Source organism: Leptonychotes weddellii, chromosome 3 (genome assembly GCF_054177405.1).
Source record: "Leptonychotes weddellii isolate Sample4059 chromosome 3, ASM5417740v2, whole genome shotgun sequence".
NCBI classification, from domain to species: Eukaryota; Metazoa; Chordata; class Mammalia; order Carnivora; family Phocidae; genus Leptonychotes; species Leptonychotes weddellii.
In genome coordinates, this window is record NC_138371.1 from 118343764 (window position 1) to 118362508 (window position 18745).

The window sequence follows — 18745 nt, forward strand, 5'->3', positions numbered from 1 at the left end:
CTTTGTGTGTTTTGGTCAGCTGACTTCTACCATGTAAATATATTTTTACTAAATTTTGATTCTTGAGAAACACTTGGAAAGGAGCAGTATTGCATAATAGTTTAGAAGGTGAGCTCTGAATTTGATTTTTTATAAGCCCCTCTACTTTCAGAAACCTCAGTTTCCTTAAATGAGGATGAAAATAGTGCCTATCTTACAGGGTTTTTGTGAATATTAAATTAGATTGTTCACATAAGGTGTTTAGCATAATGCTTTGCTCATCACTAAGTATTAGCTATTATTTTTATTTTGAAAGGAGATAAACTAGAAAGTTGTCAACCACAGAGGGGTGTATTTAGAGTCTGTTGTGACAGCCAGGAAAAGCTGGAAAGACAAAGAATAGAACTATAATAGGCAAAAAAGATTTATGTTGAAGGGGCACATGCCAGGGAATAAGGAAGGCAGCAGTGCATTTGGGAAGATTGTAAGAGGCATTTGGAAGTTAACTTGGTAAGAAGGAGGATTTTTAAGACTAATTGATTCCCATAAGATGGATGCTAAAAAAGAGGAAATTGGCCTTTCATTAAGTAATCATTTATCTTCAAAGTGGTAGTTTCTTTAAATTTAGGAAAAATTTAACAGTGTATCTCTTAACCACCAGATGGCACTATATGAACTTTATTTAAGTAATGTGTAAAAGCTTCACTGCCCTTAGTGTGTCTCAAATGTGTAGGTATCATGTACAAGAAAAATGGTAATTATTGAAGTCCTTGGGAAAAGTTTCCACCCAGTTTTTATTAGGTAGTATGTAACTAGAGTGCTAATGCATTATTTATTTTTAATAAATCAGGTATAGAAATTTCAGTAGGGGCGCCTGGGTGGCTTAGGTGGTTAAGCTGCCACCTTCGCCTTAGGTCATGATCTCTGGGTCCTGGGATCTCTGGATCCTGGGATCTCTGGGTCCTGGGATCGAGCCCCACCTCAGGCTCCTAGCTTAGCAGGGATTCGCTTCTTCCTCACACTCTGCCTCTCCCCTGTGCTCGTGCTCTCTCTCTTAAATGAATAAATTAAAAAAAAAATCTTCAAAAGAAAAAAAAATGTCTTCATAAAGAACTTTATTATAAGTAGAATAGATTGACATCTTCCTTTGGTAGACCTTCAGAATATAAAGTGTTAAAGAATGTAGTAATTTGCTGGCTTCTTCATTCTTTATGTATTTGTTACATTTCTTGGAGGCTTTTACACTATTCTTTTAATTTGTTTTTGACCAACATTTTTCATGTTTTAATTTGCTTTTTGACCAAAACTTTTCTTTTTTTGCTATAGACATTAAAAATGGGGACTTTAATTTTTACTTTTAGCTTAGAGGCATTTTAGAATATTTATATCATTTTAACATTCACCTTTGTAAACCTCCATTTTGAATTTTTGACCTTTGTTGGGAAATAATCTCTTTTTAGTCAAAGAAATTTTCTTCTTTCTCTGGGAAAAGGTGTTTCATATATATAGATGTCATTGAAGATTCATTGTAGTGCATGCTGGTTTTGTTTCAAATTATATCTATTGTTGCAGGGGGATTAACATTCATATTAATGTATGAGTATATTTCATATAATTATACAGATCGGAGTCCAGTGTTTGTCAGGCTTGATAATTCACTCCCACCCCCATTAAAATGCCAGTGAATTCACTGGTTTCTTTTTTTTTTTTTTTAAAGATTTTATTTATTTATTTGACAGAGAGAGACAGTGAGAGAGGGAACACAAGCAAGGGGAGTGGGAGAGGGAGAAGCAGGCTTCCCGCGGAGCAGGGAGCCCGATGTGGGGCTCGATCCCGAGACCCTGGGATCATGACCTGAGCCGAAGGCAGACGCTTAACGACTGAGCCACTCAGGCGCCCCGAATTCACTGGTTTCTAACATAACTTGTGGTCAGAGTGAATAGGCCTAGAAACAGAAGTTACATTGCTTCTGTTTATTGTGGCAGGTTGGGTTCTAAGGATGAGTTTTATGTATTTGAGAAGATAAAAGTTTGTGAATTTTGTGCTGTAAGTAATCATCTGATCATAAGTCATTTCATGGAGTTGATGATATTTAAAGGAACACATTCTTTACTAAACATATTTATAGTTTAAGCATGAGAAAAAAATCAAAGCATTTTCATTCTAATTTGTTTTAAAAAATAGAAAGTGATTGCAAGGTCACTGTGTGCTTAGAGCTTAGCGGCATAGTGCATTTCATCTTGATTTATTGCTAGTATGTCACTGCATAGAATTTCAGACCCATTTCCTTTTAACTGAAGACAAACACAAAAAACCATGATCTGGTTTCTAGTGAACAGCCCTTTAAAAAGGTTCAGATTCCTACAAATTTGTAGATATTGACCACTTTACTACACTTTCCCTTTTATTTAAAAATATTCCCTCTTCCAGCTTTCTTATGTTTAAAAAAATGTGGATTGTATTTTTTTATTTTTTTAGGATCTTTTTTTTTAAGATTTTTTTATAGAGAGAGAAAGAGAGTGTGTGTGCGAGCACGGTGGGTGGGGAGGCAGAGGGAACAAGAGAATCTCAAGCAGACTCCCTGCTGAGTGTGGAACCGACATGGGGCTCAATCTCATGACCCTGAGATCATGACCTGAGCAGAAATCAAGAGTCAGTCACTTAACTGACTGAGCCACCCAGGCACCCCTGAAAAAATGTGGATTTTTTATTAAATCAGTAGCATATTAAAAAAAGCAGTATAGTTTTTATAGTAGTAGAAGAAATTAATTCTTTTGGAAACCCAAATCCCAAATTTCGGTAACTTTGGTTTATATGTAGGGTATGAAATAATTCTTAATATGAAGTCTGTTAGAAACTCTTTAGAGATTTAGAAGTTCATGGGTCTAGAATCTGCTGAGACTGGACTGCGAAAAAATTTCTTGTTTTCCTGTGTACTTTTAAAATAGCAAGAACTTTGAATTGGTGGATGGGTGTAAGGAATGGTGGTCATAGTGGGAAACCAAGGCTGATTCTAGTCAAAGAAATGGGCACTCTTGGCAACTCCAGGCCATCCTGTGATTTCACCCCAAATTGTCTGATCTCCCAGTTCAAAGTTCCCTTTCCTATAAGCTCCTTCACTTTAGGAAGCCTTTTTTTTTTTTCTTTTAACCACAATAGATGATTTCTAAATATACTTAAAAGAAGTTTTTGCTCTGTATGCCTCATTGGTCAGTAAATTTAAGGAATGTATGTCTAGTATTGGAGTCAAAATAAGCTTTTGGATATGGATAGTATATTTGGGAAAAAATTGATGGTAGAAGAAAAATTGTTGTTTTTTGGATTGCAGAGTTCTAACTGTAAGCAGTCCTCTGAGATCTAGATATTATGGCCTGTGTGAACACCAGAACATCATGTTTTGCACTCCAAGGGTGCTGAAACCTGAAGAATCCCGAATTTTCACCTTTCCTTGCTTTTTACTTTTACCAGACCCACTGCTCTGTCCCTTATTGCCATTGCCCCTATTACTGATCCCAAATTCCAGCATTCTTTCTGAGGAGGAGTAAAAATATGTACCTTTAGACTGAATTTTCATTATGATAAAGTTATTTCATAACTATTTTTTTGTTGTTTAAAAACAGTATTGCTTGAGAGTTGTGTAAAAAAGCTGTAGATGTGTCGGTTATCTCAGAAATTGCATGAATAGTTTGATATACTCATTAAAAAGAAACACATCTGTTTTTCAAATAACGTATTTCTTCTAGGTATACCTTAGATGAATTTGGAACAGCCAGAAGAAGCACTGTCGTTCGTGGATTTATTGATGCTCTTACGAGAGGGGGCCCAGGAGGCACACCAAGACCCATTGAAATGCACTCCCATGACCCTTTGAGGTATAGTAATCAGACAGTGTTGGAATATTTGATGTTTTTCTGAAGGAAATCTTTACTAACATTTAGTTTTTACATTAGATACGTAGGAGATATGTTGGCTTGGCTCCATCAAGCTACTGCTTCTGAAAAAGAACACCTTGAAGCTCTCTTAAAGCATGTAACTATACAAGGTGGGTCCTCTGGTTGTTATTGCTAATGTCTAAGTATAGAAAATAACACAAGGCTTCTCTGTTTCTATTCTTATTGCTGTCATCTTCACAGAGATAAGTTCTTCACACCTAGGTGTCACATTAAGCACGCTAATTAATTTTCCTCTCTGGTTTCCCCCCTTTTCTCCTAATAGACTTCTCTCCTCCATCACTTTCCTGTCACAGCTGTTCACACTTGTGTGCTGGTCCCTTGTAGCCTTCCCATATCAGGCCTGCGCTCCCGTGCCTCGCTTTTAAGTGTATAGCGTACACTGTCTCAGATCTTCCGTGCCACGCTTTAAAGGCGGGAGGTGGTATTATCTTCCTTTTATCTGTGAGTAAACAGACTGAGGGACTTGTTTAAGGTCATTAAGCTACTAATTCTTTTCTACTATCCAACTCCTTATTCATTCTCATGTGACTGTTATAAAGTTTTTTGAATAATTACCCAGGTAGTACTAAATGTATTTAAAATTTTGGTCTTGATTTCAAGGAAGAAAAAATGATGCTTTTTGAGTTGCTATGTCTGTTTCTTACAGAATTTCAGATCTGCTTAGTATTGTGACTACCTTAAGATGCCTGTTAGAGTTTGAGGGGTAAATGGAAAATTAAGATACTCTATTTTTGATAGGAATTAAAGAGAAATACTGTGATTGGTATCACTTGACTGTGTTGCATTGCCCAGCCCCGCATCCTTCTGGCTCACAACGTGATCTCCAGGAGAGGCTAGTGTACAAATTGGGGGAAGATCCTTATTTACCCTTCCTCATTTTTTTTTACTCTTTGATATTCAAATTAAACTCAGCATGTCTGTTTGATTGGCACAAGGTCTGAACTTTTTTAAGTTGTTTTCTGTTATCCTAATTACCTAGTTTAAAAGAATGAATTTCTTAAAAGATGTTTTAGTGAAGTATATATAAGGCAATGTGAAGAGGTTGGAAGAATATAGATCGGAGTTGGACGAAACAAGTTATTCTTTGGGAATGGCTTCATTCTTCCAAGCCTCAGTTTCTCTTATCTGTAAAAAAGAAGGCGGTCACAGGCAGTAAATGCCAAGTACACAGGAGCTTGGTAAATAGTCAGTATTTAGTAAATGCCAGTTTTTCTATTAGATTACAAGGTGTGCTTTCCGTCTTTATATCCTCAGCTTCTGTGTTCAGCACCCCTGCCCAGAATAAGGCGTTTGTAGAACAAATACTAATACGTCTTTACATCACTTCCTTCAGTTAATATGTTTCCTAGTCATTTTTTCCTGTGACTCATACATACATTTATTCTTTTTCACAAAGAAGTAATGTTCATTTTATTAGTCAGCAGTGCAATAAATTAACAAGGCTCTAGACCCAGACATTAACATAATTAATAATGTCCTAAAAGATATTGAACTTAACAAAATATTATGTTACTTTAAATGTTTGTTATTAGTGCCATTAATCATATGCATTATTGTTTGTTAGTTTTTTGAACTTATGTGTGATATGGAAAGAAATTTTCAGTTATGTTGTAATTAATTGTAGGTGTTGAAGAAAATATCCAGGAAGTTGTTGGGCACATTACTGAGGGTGTGTGCAGGCCTCTAAAGGTAAATATTTTGTTTTTTATATATGTTATATGGCATCTGGCTAAATCATTGCCTTATTCCTGTGAGTTTAAAAGAACGGTTAACAGCTTGAAGTCAAGCTATAGTTTTCTCAAGTTAACACATTAGTGTAGGATAACAATACATTTTAAAGTAAATATTGTCAATTTTCTCTTCAAGGAAGAAAATTTGAAATATTCTTAGTTTATATATATTCACTTATTTTTTTTTACCATATTATGTTTTCCATGGTAATTTATGTTAATCAATTAAGAAAAAGTCCCTTAAGTTGAAATAACTTATCTATGAACTCTTAACAGAAATTTTCTAAGAACATGTTCGATTTACTTTATTGTTTCAAGCATTGTACGTTTTTTGTCTATTATAACAATAATTGATGATAAATTCAAGGATAAAATAACATGTAAGTTTTATTATCAATACTATTTATAGTACAAGGAACAGAATTTGAAGTCAAACTTGGGTTAGAATTTCCACTTTGCCACTTAATTGTGTTCACTTGTTCGAGTTGCCTCTTCTGTTGAACCTGTATATAAAAATACCTACCATGCGGCTCCTGGGTGGCTCAGTCTGTTAAGCATCTGCCTTTGGCTGAGGTCATGATCCCAGGGTTCTGGAATCCAGTCCCCTTTGGCATTGGGCTCGCTGCTCAGCGGGCAGCCTGCTTCTCCCTCTCCTTCTGCCCCTCCCCCCTGCTCGTGCTCTCTCTTTCTCTTTCTCCAATAAATAAAAATCTAAAAAAAAAAAGAAAAAGCTACTATTAAATTAATGGTGGTTGTGAAGATCAAATGAGAAAACTGTGTAGATGAAGTACATAGTTCCTGATACCTACTAGGCTTGCAGCAGTATTTTTCTTTAATAATATTTATGGAATACTTTGTAGTTGTTGGTTTAATTTCCTTGTTGATTGACTTCAACTTACTATGTAGAAATCGAAATCTAGAAGGTTTATGATTTATTCTTACCAAGAACCAAATTTTAAAACTAATTTTTTTTGTTTGTTTCTGAGATTTTCTTTGGTATTTTGTTGTAGGCAAGGAAATATCAGATAACACACCCTTGTAACAGTTGATTTACAGATTTTTTTTTTTTTTTTTTTTAGATTTTATTTATTTATTTGAGAGAGAGAGAATGAAAGAGAGCACATGAGAGGGGGGAGGGTCAGAGGGAGAAGCAGACTCCCTGCCGAGCAGGGAGCCCGATGCGGGACTCGATCCGGGGACTCCAGGATCATGACCTGAGCCGAAGGCAGTCGCTTAACCAACTGAGCCACCCAGGCGCCCCGATTTACAGATTTAATTATTACTGTAATTTGATCATCTTAGGATTCACTTGCATATTCAGTAAATAAATAGCAAAATATTTTGAAATTATTTTACTTAGTTCTCTCAAGTGAAATATTTATTTGCCATAGTTTGGTTTTTAGACATTTATACTCATGTAAATGTTGCTTATTTTGTATACTAGCAGTTATTGGAAAGATAGAAAAAGAGAGTATAAAAATATTTCTCTTTCTACACTTTGCATATTTTTTTGTAACTACATAGAGTTAAAGGAAACTCGGAGTCATAACAATGAATAAATTGCTTTGGTGAATAAATTGTATTTTATCTGCCTTACCTCCCTTTACCCCCTTCCTTACTTACGATATTATGTTCCTTATATTACTGATTCCTTTTTTTGTTGTTGTTAAAGTAATTGTATAAAATATAATGCTAGAATCTGAGGGTTGGAATGGACTTTAGAGTTTCTTGTTCTGGTCTGAGTAAGAAATATTATTATGATGTTAAAAATATTAAATTAATACCCATTGCTTATATAAAGAGATTATATACCAAAGTATGCCTTTGTTTTAAAATGTACCTCATTTCATTTTCCTTAAATGTTTATGTTCCAAAAGGTGTTTTCAACAATTGTAGGGCATTATTGTGACTGCCTGTGAAATTTTAATGTAAGATATCAAAAGGTGAAGAAAAAACTCGTAAGCAAGCAAAAATATTTCTATTGTAAAATGAATAAAAATTCTTTCAGTTTCTGAAGTGACAGAAACCTTAGATCTTTTCATATGATAGTAATATTAAATGCGTACTCTAGAGAATAGTTAACAGATGTTCACAGTGGTTACATTATCAAATTAGCTTGATAGTGGTACATTATATGATCCAACAACTCTTCCCTTCCTTTATATACTTGTGACAATTTACACTATTTTAAGAATTTCCTTCCTATATGACCTCATTTGGGTATCTAATATTCTCAGCTAACATTTGAATTCCATCTCTTTAATAAAAACTTTAGTGTACTATATGCTCTGAGCTTTGTAAATTATGTGGGTTCTATGCTGTTATAAATCTGCTAAAGAAGAGCTGTGTATCTACATTAATATCTTTTATATTTTGTCCTAATAATTATATTAAAATTTAGAAAGTATCACTTCTGTTGACATAATATATTATTTATTTATTTTATTTTATTTTTTTTAAAGATTTTATTCATTTATTTGAGAGAGAGAGAATGAGAGAGAGAGAACACCTGAGAGGGGATAGGGTCAGAGGATGAAGCAGACTCCCTGCCGAGCAGGGAGCCCGATGCGGGACTCGATCCAGGGACTCCAGGATCATGACCTGAGCCGAAGGCAGTCGCTTAACCAACTGAGCCACCCAGGCGCCCCGACATAATATATAATTTAAATCACTATTGATCCAGGCCTTGGACCTAGAGAGAAATTGTAATGTAATGTGAAAAAATCATGGTTTTTAAATTCACAAACCATTCATGATTTATAATTTGTGTCAGTTAGCTCACTAGTACTTTATGCCAAAAGATGTATGAATTTCATAAACATATTCATGTAAAGGTCATTTAATTTCTGTAAGAGGGTTTTATATGCTCATATACATACATTTGTAAAATCTATTTTAGCAAATCACGTATGTTGGCATTATGACATATTCCAAAATCTAAGTATAGAGAAACTTCAATTTTCAAAAGCGTGTATTAAGCATCTGTTGTGTATGTACTGTAGAGATGTAAAAGAAGCAGAAAACAAATTGTCTGTGTTTAGAATCTGGTTAGGAAACAAGAAAACACAATGTAAGCAGCAGCTTCAGAACAGATATAATACGTAAATAAGCACATTATCAGTGTGATTTAGATTGTATCCATTAATTAGGGAACATAAAGTAAGGGCGAGATCAGTAAGGATTCCTAGTAGTTAATCTTAAGAGTAATCAAGTTAACTTTGCAGTAGATCTGATACTGCCCTGGTAGCCATAATTAGACATACATGTTGGTGCTAATTTAAGATTTGTCTGTTATTGTCTAATAAAAAAGGAAATTTGGTGTAATAGTTTAAAGATAAGAATTCTTTCATTTTTTTCTGAATATTTGGTGATAGAGCAGTATTTGCACTGATAATCTGTTTTTAGGATGTAATAGCTGCTTTGCAAATAGTGCTGAACTACATTACGTTATAATCTGGTGAAAACCCTTACAATGACCTCATCATTGTATTATTTCTGGTAGCAACTGCCTTCAGCCAAATTCTGTAGGTATTGGATCTAGGTTTTGTTTTGTTTTTTTGTAGAGTATATCTGTGTTAAAATGTTTCTGTTATTTTACCATCCCCTATAATTTAATATTCAGAAATTACTTAGAAGGAATTTTGTGATTTCTGCAATAATTAAATTTTATTTTTTTAAATGCATGTTTATACCACATGTGATTATTGAAGGAAAGTTATACCTTTAAGAAATGCTTAATTTTTTTTTCACATGTTTTAATAGGTTCGAATTGAACAAGTAATAGTTGCTGAACCTGGGGCAGTTTTGTTATATAAAATTTCTAACCTCCTCAAATTTTACCATCATACAATCAGGTAAGTGGAATGGTTAAATGTGCTTTATTAAATCCTATGTGATACATCATTTCAGTTAGAACACAGTATAAGGGTTTTTGTTTTTTGTTTTTTTCATTTTGTTTTGTACCATTTGTACAACTACATATAACTAGCAGAACCTCCACACCATATGAATCATTACATATATATTATTTGTGCTGTATTTTGAGGTCTGTCATTTCCTTTTCTTCCCTAAACATAACTGTACACACCCTCACACACATGCACGTGCACACATACAACTTATAACAGTGTGAGTTTATAGGGTGAGTATATTTTTAATCTTCTTGCATCAGTAAGAGAGATATGTGGCACCTAACCTAACTATACATTATACTCAAAATAGGGCACAATAAGTGAAGTGTCCTATCCTCGATGTAAATAATGTAAATTCTTTATCATTTAGTTTCCTATTAGTGATAAAGCAGAACTATAGCTTTATTTGCTTAAATAAAAGGTACTTTATCTTCTTTAAATAAAAGTTCCTTTATCTGATTAGGAACCACTTGTTTTCTCTATAGTACGATCTTTGACTCTAAAGTGTGCATTTATTTTCACTTTGCAGTGATGGTATACACTTGAGCTTTATTATGCCACTATAAGACCTTGTTCCATGTGTAGTTGTGTTAAAACAATGTCTTAAATTTCAAGCTCTATTTTGGATAGTTTTCATATTAGTCCATTAAAAATGATTTAACAGTTACTTTTCATCCAGTATGCTAGAATCAAGAACAGAAGTTCAATTGTTAAAATCCAAGGGGGTTATAACTAATAGATCCAGGAGAGGTACAGGGATCAGTAGTTCAAGAAGCACCAAAAGACTATGGCGATGATGTTACCTACCTTCTAGTAGCTGAGATTAGCCACCCAAAACTTCACAGCTAAGAGATGGGTTTCACATTTTTAAACAAAACCAACAAGCCACAGGCTATAAAACTAATCAGAGATAGGATTTGGGTTAGTCCTGTAACATTTTAGATATAAATTTATTATCACCACTTGCTATGACTCAAAAGCAATAAATTACTTTCAATTGTGATGTTATAGGCTTCCTAAAATAAGAGAATGATCCATACTGAGGAAACACAAGAGCCACTGAAAGCAGCTAACACTGTAACTAATGCTGTACTAGGCAAAGGTAGTGGTAAATCATTTTTACATTATTTATGTAGTAATACCCATGATGGTACTGCATGAAATTTTTATTTGAAGATAATGATAACTCAGTTTCTAATGCAAATAATGCTAAGAAAAAATCATTTGGATTCTGAAGGTAATAGGTTCGTTAGACTCTGAGAATTATAATTTTTGTCTTTGAAGGTGATGATTTTGAAGATGACAGTTGGATCTTTTGATACATTTTTTTTGTGTACTTTTTTTACTTGTTCACATATTTCCTCATTTAGTCAATTAAAAAACTGTTTACAAATGTTACTCTTCTAGATGCTAAAGAAATGGCAGTGAACAAAATAGCTTAAACTTACATTCTAATGGGGGAGAAAGACTAAGTATAAAATAATAATTTTAACTGATGATAAGGGCACTGAGGAGAAATAAAGCAGGAGAATGTAAATAAAGCATAGAGAGTGACCACATATGAGCAGGTGTATGTGCATGTGGCTGTTTTAAAGGCCTTTTGGTGGAGGTGATGTTTGAATACAGACCTAAAGAGTGTGAAGGAGTTGGGCATGTAAAGATCTCAGAGAAGAGTGTGCTAGGCAGGGCACACTCTGGCCCTGAGGCCAGAAAAAGCTTCCATTTTAAAGAACCAGAAGGAAGGCCAGTAGTTGGAGTAGAGTGAATGGAAGGAGTAGGGAGGGATGAAATCAGAGAGGTAGGCAGAGGCCAGATCATGTAGGACTTTGTAGGCTCTAGTGAGGATTTAGATTTTATACTGAGTGGGTTGAAGAAGATGTGTGTGTGTGTGTTGTGTGTGTGTGGGGGGGTGTGTTTCAGTGACTTGAGCTGATTTATGATACAAGGTGACTCTGGGCACTGTGTGGATAACGTAGTGTAGTGGGGTAAAGGGGAACAGGGACGGTATTTAGGAAGCTGTTTGTATTCTGAGCAGAGACAGTGATGAATCAGAGTAGGGTGATAGTCTTGGAGGGGGTGAAAAGTAATTATTTCCAGAGACAAGAGGATATATATGGACTAGAGAGGGTGAGATATGAGGAGTCGGATGAATTCTTGGCTTTTGGTTTGAACAGTTAGATTAGTGGTATAGTCATTTGCTGAGAGGGAGGGTTCTAGAGAGGACAGTTTGATGGGAGCGGGTGGGTAATGAAGAGTCCAGCCCACTTTTGACTGTCGGATTCAGCATCCCTATGAACATTCAGTGGGAGGTGTTGAGTGAGCAGACAACAGAGAAATCAGGGCTAAACCTATAAATCTGACAGTTTGTAGTATATAGATGGTATTTAAAACACTAAGACTAGGTAAGGTAACTTACGTGAGTGTAGATAAACAAGAGGCCTAGGACTGAGTCCTGGGGAATCCTAATATTAAGAGGTTAGGAAAAAAAGAAACCCACAAAGAAAATTGGAAAAGAATAGCCAGTGATGTTGGGGAAAAGTGGGTGACATAATTTTCAAAAATATTTTTCATCCTATACACTAAAACTCCCAAAGGATGGATTCCATCAAAAGGCCGTAGTAAACCAAGGAAAGGAAGATGTAGAATCCATAAAAACAGGGAATCCAGCATACTTTGATTACATTTCCTTTCCTGTAAAACTTTTTCTCTCTGTAGTTAATAATCACTTTGTTTTTGTACTTGCTTCCTTTCCTATGTCCTTATCACTATTTCAGACCCAAACTCTTAAGTAGACTCTACATTTTCTCACCATATAGTCAAGCACATCAACCAATCCTTCCTAACTTCTCTCTCCTCTCCTCTTCCCACATCCATCTTGGACACGCCATTCTCTTTCTCCAGTCTGAATTGGTTGCTTTTTAGACCTACTACAAGGCTGTGACACAGGGTTTTGTCTTCTTTATCAGCCTGCTCATTCCCTTATGTTGAAATCCCTGATGCCTTGGACAGCTCTGAATAGTATTTACATGCTTGTAATAATGTAAACATTGAGTATTTATTCACCAAACCCTATGATATAACTGTATTAGGGAACCTGGGAAAGATGAAGTTTGGGTATGTTGTGGTGGGGGATGAGCATTATGTAAGAGATGTAACTTTTCTATATAATATCTAAAATTGAAAAATATAATGGGAGGATAAGGATGTTGGGTAGAAATATGGCGTGAAATACAAAAAGCATTTACAAGTATCTAGCCCAGTTACTGGTACCTAGTGAGTAGTTAGTAAACACTGGTAAATTCTAGATCTGAGTAACTGCAAAATATGGCTGATAACTCCATTTTTTTTGAAATGCATGTAAACGTATCTTGGTATCTCTCCAAAGTTTTCATTAAAATATCAGTTTCTGTGGCGCCTAGGTGACTCAGTTAAGTGTCCAACTCTTGGTTTCAGCTCAGGTCATGATGTCAGGGTCATGAGATGGAGCCCTGTGTTGGGCTCCGCGCTCAGCGGGGATTCTGCTTGAGATTCTCTCCCTCTCCCTCTGCCCCTCTTCCTGCTTTTACTCCCACTCCCCCCCCAAAATAAATTTAAAAAATCTTTAAAAAAAACAAAAAATAAAAATAAATAAAATATCAGTTTCTGTTTGTGTACATTCAGTGTTTTCCCCCCGTTGCTTAGGATGGTATACTTTTATTCAGAGGCATACTTACTCTTATTGCATGTATAGGCATGTGTGAGAATTTCTTTCAATTTATTTTGGTGTTTAGCTTATAATATTTTTAACCGAAATACTTTTTTTTTTTTAATGTAGGTATTATGGCTGCCTGTTTAGGAATTTGCTTTTACTTTGCTGTTTGCTTTATATGTATATTTTTAACTGTTAATTTGTTTTGTGTGCATTAAATATATAAGAATTCATTCCAGTTTGTTTCAGTTTCAGAATGTATTGAAATATGTAGTATTAGTATTTGCTTTTATACTATATCATATGCAACATACCAGTTTTCTCTAAATTTGCTGTTTTTTTTTTTTTTTTGCTTACTATCTGCTGGTATTTATCAATGCCATTATATTTATTTTGAGCAATCTTTCACATCAGCAAAAAACTTTTTCACGTAACATCACATTTTTAAATGACTTTCAATACATGAATTTGGAATATAAAATTGGGAATTGTTTTATATACATTCTTGTCTTACATTCTGGCAAAAATGAGAAACTCCTTGGATAGGTCTAAGAAATATCATAGCAAATTAAGGAGTACCGAATGTGCTAATAATTAAATATTTTAAAATACTACCAGATTTTTCATAATTAGTCTAAATACACTGCTATTTAGGCAGTTGTATAAAAATTGAGAAACTTTATAATTTAGATATGGTGTAAGAGTTTAATTGGAAGAATAACTCAGTGTTAATAAAATTTAAATATTTTATGAATAGAGCTTGATGGAATGGCCTCCTTAAAATTAGTTCTTAGATAATCAAGAGATGCATTTACTATAATAGAGAAAAATAGAGAGATGGGTTTACATGAGTGTCTGTTTTTCTAAAAGAGATTGTACAACATTGAAACCATTTGTTCATCACCTAACTCTTAAAAAAAAAAAAAAAAAAAAACCCTGTCATTTTTATATGAAACTAGAGGGGTTGTTGTTAATTCACAGTTTATATTCTGCATACACACTTTTACTTAAATCTAGATGGGTTTTTTTGTTTGTTTTTGGTTTTGTTTTGTTTTGAGAGAGAGAGAGCTTGGGGTGTATGGCAGAAGGGGCAGAGGGAGAGAGAGAAAATCTTAAGCAGGCTCCACACCCGGCACAGAGCCTGACATGGGGCTCAATTTCATGACCCTGAATCAGGACCTGAACTGAAATCAGGAGTCAGATGCTTAACTGACTGAGCTACTCAGGTGCCCCTAAATCTAGATCAGTCTTTTAAATGAATTATACGCAGTTAAAGAATTGATCGTTTTAGCTTCTGTTTTGCAACCTGAAATATTCTTTGCTTTTAGTGGCATTGTTGGAAATAGTGCAACTACATTATTGACTACCATTGAAGAAATGCATTTGCTAAGCAAAAAAATATTCTTCAATTGCTTGAGTCTTCATGCAAGTAAATTAATGGACAAGGTATGTTTGAAAAATTCGATTCTTAAACTATGTGAGTGTGAATCTTTCACATTTAAAAATATTGTTTTACAGTTTTTACATTGGTGACAATTTTTTCCCATTCCGTACAATGTTCTCTTGAGTTCTTCCTCTGAATGACAAAATATATTTTGAGATGGGTTTACTGGATCTAGGTTTATAGGCTGGGTTCCTGGAACAGTATAACATTGAGTCATAATTGGAGATAGAATCTCAAGCCTTAGTTTCACTACCAGTTTTCTATAGAAAATTTGCTTTAATTTGTAATTAAAGCAAACTTATATATTTAGGTCAGGGCTAAGATGACATACAGATTGGAAAACTGGAACTCTTACTAAATGTTTTTTTCTAAACAGCTTGCTTTATGTATTTACTCTCTGGTGGTCCAGTTTTATCCTTAAGAAATTTATGCTCCTTTGAGTAATATACTACAATTAATTATGAAAATAAGATAACAAAAAACTTCCCACAAAAAACAAACAACCACAACAAAAATCTGAAATAGTCCTGAGAGCTAATATTTTTCACTTGAGCAGTGTGTTGTGGCAAGACCTTAATGAATGGGTTTACAATAAGCAAATCCTTCTTTATTTTTTTTAAAAGATTTTATTTATTTATTTGAGATAGAAAGAAGCAGGAACCGGGAAGCAGAGGGAGAGGGAGAAGCAGGCTCCCCGCTGAGCAGGTAGCCCAATGTGGGGCTCAATCCCAGGACCCTGTGATCATGACCTGAGCCGAAGGCAGATGCCTAACGACTGAGCCACCCAGGCGCCCCATCCTTCTTTATTTTTGTTTGATTAAGGATTCAAAGTCTTTTAAGGATGCATCACAATCACTGTACTGGGTTTTTGTTTTTTTTTTTCTTTTAATTATACCACTCAATCTAATAGGCTGGCTGTATTAGGCACAGATTTGTAATATAGTATAGAATAGTGAGTAGCATTCCAATCCAGAGTTTCCTGGTCCATTTTTATATCCTAAGCTCAGAGAAGCCTTAATAGGAATCTACTTTCTGACCCCCATGCACAATTCAAATTCTTTTGGAAAAGCAATATGAATTTATAGACCTGGACCTATTTAAATTTTTTCCTGTTATATGTATTTTTGTTTACACTGCAAGTTTACTAACAGTCAGTGCTGGTTTTGTATGTGTTTATATGAGTTCTTATTTAAACAAAAATTTGAAAACTCATTCATGCGTACTTTGAACATGAATAAACATGTGCTTGCTGATGAGATTATAGTGGCAAACAAGGTTGGTTAGCCTCACATTGCTTCCCTTTTAGTGGAGAATAGTTAAATTAATCAATGATTGCTATGGAATCACATATTTTATGAAAGATATGTGGCCAACGTGCTGTGCCAGCACAAAAGGAGGAGCTTTCCAGAGAGGGAGATAGAAGAGTTGAACTTGAAAGGACGTGGAATTTAAATAGGTAGAAAAGGGGGTGGACAGAGGTCATCCTAAGTAGAGGAAACAAAAAGAATATGCAAGAACATAAGCTGTGAGTCACCGGTAAACAAATTTTTCATTTATTAAAAAAATCACTTGGAAAATGGTATAGCATGTAGGTAGGAGAGAGACCAGGTTGCAGACAGAAAGATTAGGGGACTATCAAGGTAGTTTTTATGAAAATACATGATCTAAAGTAGAGATTCTAGGAACAGCCATGAAGGAACACATTCTTAAGGGGTAAAGGTAAACCTTCAAAATTTGGTGACTGATTGAATATGGGTACATGAGAGGCAGGAACCTAAAATAATTTCTATGTTACCAACCTGGGAATATCAATAGTAATCACAAGTATATAGAATATAGGAAGAGGGTAAAATTTACAGGATAAAGATGGTATTGCCCACGTTAGGTAGGATACCTTGAAATATCCCATTGTTACTTGTCTAAGCTAGTTGGGAGCTGTACATTTGGGTTTAGAGAGTTTTGCATGTAAAAGATAGTTGAATCCATGGATTTGGATGAGGTCACTAGAAGTCCATGTTTAATAAGAGTAGAGTTCACAGGACACACAGTCTTGGGAAACCCTAACATTTAAGAGAAGAAAAGAAGCCCACCCATGGTAGAATGCTGAGGGAGGATGACATGAGAGGCAGGAGAAAAGTGAGGAAAGTTTTATCAGAAAAGCCAAAAGAATGGAATTTCAAGAAGGAGGACATTGTTAATGACAGGTATTGTATAAAGAGTTCTAGTAAAACAAGGACAGCAGATTTGTTATCCTGGACAACATATAGATGATCCATGACTTACTGAGAACGATTTTAGCTGTGTGGTGAGGACAGGAGCAAGAGTGCAGTATGTGGAAAAGCATATGGATGTGCATATTACCCAAAGTTTCACCAGTCAGATAATATATGGACTAAAGACTGAAAATATAATATAGTAGGCATTCATATTATGAAATTTGAAAGAGAACAAAACACTATGGTAAAAGGAAAGATGGACTTAAATTTTTATGATCAATTAGAAGACAGGAAAAAATTGATTTTTTGAGAAGATCAACAAAATTGACAACCTTCTAGCAATTCTTTAACCAAAGAAAATTAAAAATTAGAATATCAGAAATAACCAGAGATAATTAAAATTTATTAGGAAATACCATATTAAAATACAGCAATTTTATGCTGAAATAATCTGAAAATCTGAATAAAAAGACTGATTTTAAAACAATATATATTGACAAAAAGAATGAAAAAGAAGTGGAAAACTTGAATACACCTTGCAAGGGAAGAAAAACTATTAAAGAACATGCTGCTAGGCCTAGTTCAGGTTATACAGATAGCTTTATTCACACCTACAAACAGATAATTCTCCAGAATGTAGGAGAATGTAGAAAACTTCCCAGTTCATTTTAGGTGTTTTAATGCTGACATAAAAGCCTTTTAAAGACAGTTATCACAAATCAGTCACTTCAAGTTAAAAAAAAATAAAAATAGTTAAAATACCATCAGGTCAAATCTAGCATTTTATTAAAACCAAGTATGGGTTCTTCTCAGAAATACAAGAATGTTTAAGTGTTAGAAATACATTAAATGTTTCAGTGTTAAATAAGAAAATTTTATATTAAATTGTTGGGTGGGGAATCTTAGTAAATAACAAAGTAAAAATACTTCCTTAACCATATGAAGATAAAATTAATAGCCCACATCATAATTAACACAGAAGCACTACCAATATATTCTCTTTAAGTCAAGAAAGAACAAGACAAGAATGTTTGCCAATAACATTTTTAAATAATAGAAACACCAGATTAAAAAAGTGAGAGATACAAGTATTTCAAAGGAGGAGACATTATTTATGGATGATGCTATGATTGTCTACTCAGAAAGCCAAGAGAATTAATTGAGAAGTTGTAAAACTTAGTAAATGGATTTAGAAAGTTATTTGATGACATGGTCAATATACAAAAATAAATTTTCAGGGAGGGTGACAAAGTTGAAAGCAGCAGTAATCTTATCTCCCCACCTAGACAAAAATTGCACTAGTAGAATCTGGCTAATGTCATTATTTTCTAACTCTGGAGTCGAATGAAAGCTTGCAGTGTTTAGAGGAAGGTTTGGACAGTAAATTGTGATCAATGTTGGTCAATTTCTACTTAGCACACTAACAACTACCTGTCTTCCATGCCTGGTGCCATGCAGCAGGCAGCTGTGCACTTGTTCTTGGACCACCTTGCACACAGCTTTTTTTTTTTTTAATTTTATTTTGTTATATTAATCACCATACATTACATCATTAGTTTTTGATGTAGTGTTCCATGATTCATTGTTTGCGTATAACACCCAGTGCTCCATTCAGTACATGCCCTCTTTAATACCCATCACAAGGCCAACCCATCCCCCCCACCACCTCCCCTCTAGAACCCTCAGTTTCTCAGAGTCCATAGTCTCTCATGGTTCGTCTCCCCCTCCAATTCCCCCCCCTTCCTTCTTCCCTTCCTGCTAGCTTCTTATTTTTCTAAACATCTAATGTATTACTTGTTTCAGAGGTACAGGTCTGTGATTCAA

General features: G+C 34.6%; 1 protein-coding gene across 2 annotated transcripts in view; it reads left to right on the forward strand.

Annotated features, from left to right (window-relative positions):
• The window catches only part of COG6 (component of oligomeric golgi complex 6), an 82833-nt gene that overhangs the window by 24509 nt on the left and 39579 nt on the right, over positions 1 to 18745 (forward strand). For both annotated transcript variants that reach the window (XM_006732396.3, XM_081814860.1), the window contains exons 9-13: positions 3723 to 3851; positions 3930 to 4021; positions 5557 to 5621; positions 9425 to 9516; positions 14590 to 14707. In XM_006732396.3, the coding sequence (XP_006732459.1) occupies positions 3723 to 3851; positions 3930 to 4021; positions 5557 to 5621; positions 9425 to 9516; positions 14590 to 14707 (496 nt within the window). The remainder of the gene's footprint in view (positions 1 to 3722; positions 3852 to 3929; positions 4022 to 5556; positions 5622 to 9424; positions 9517 to 14589; positions 14708 to 18745) is intronic.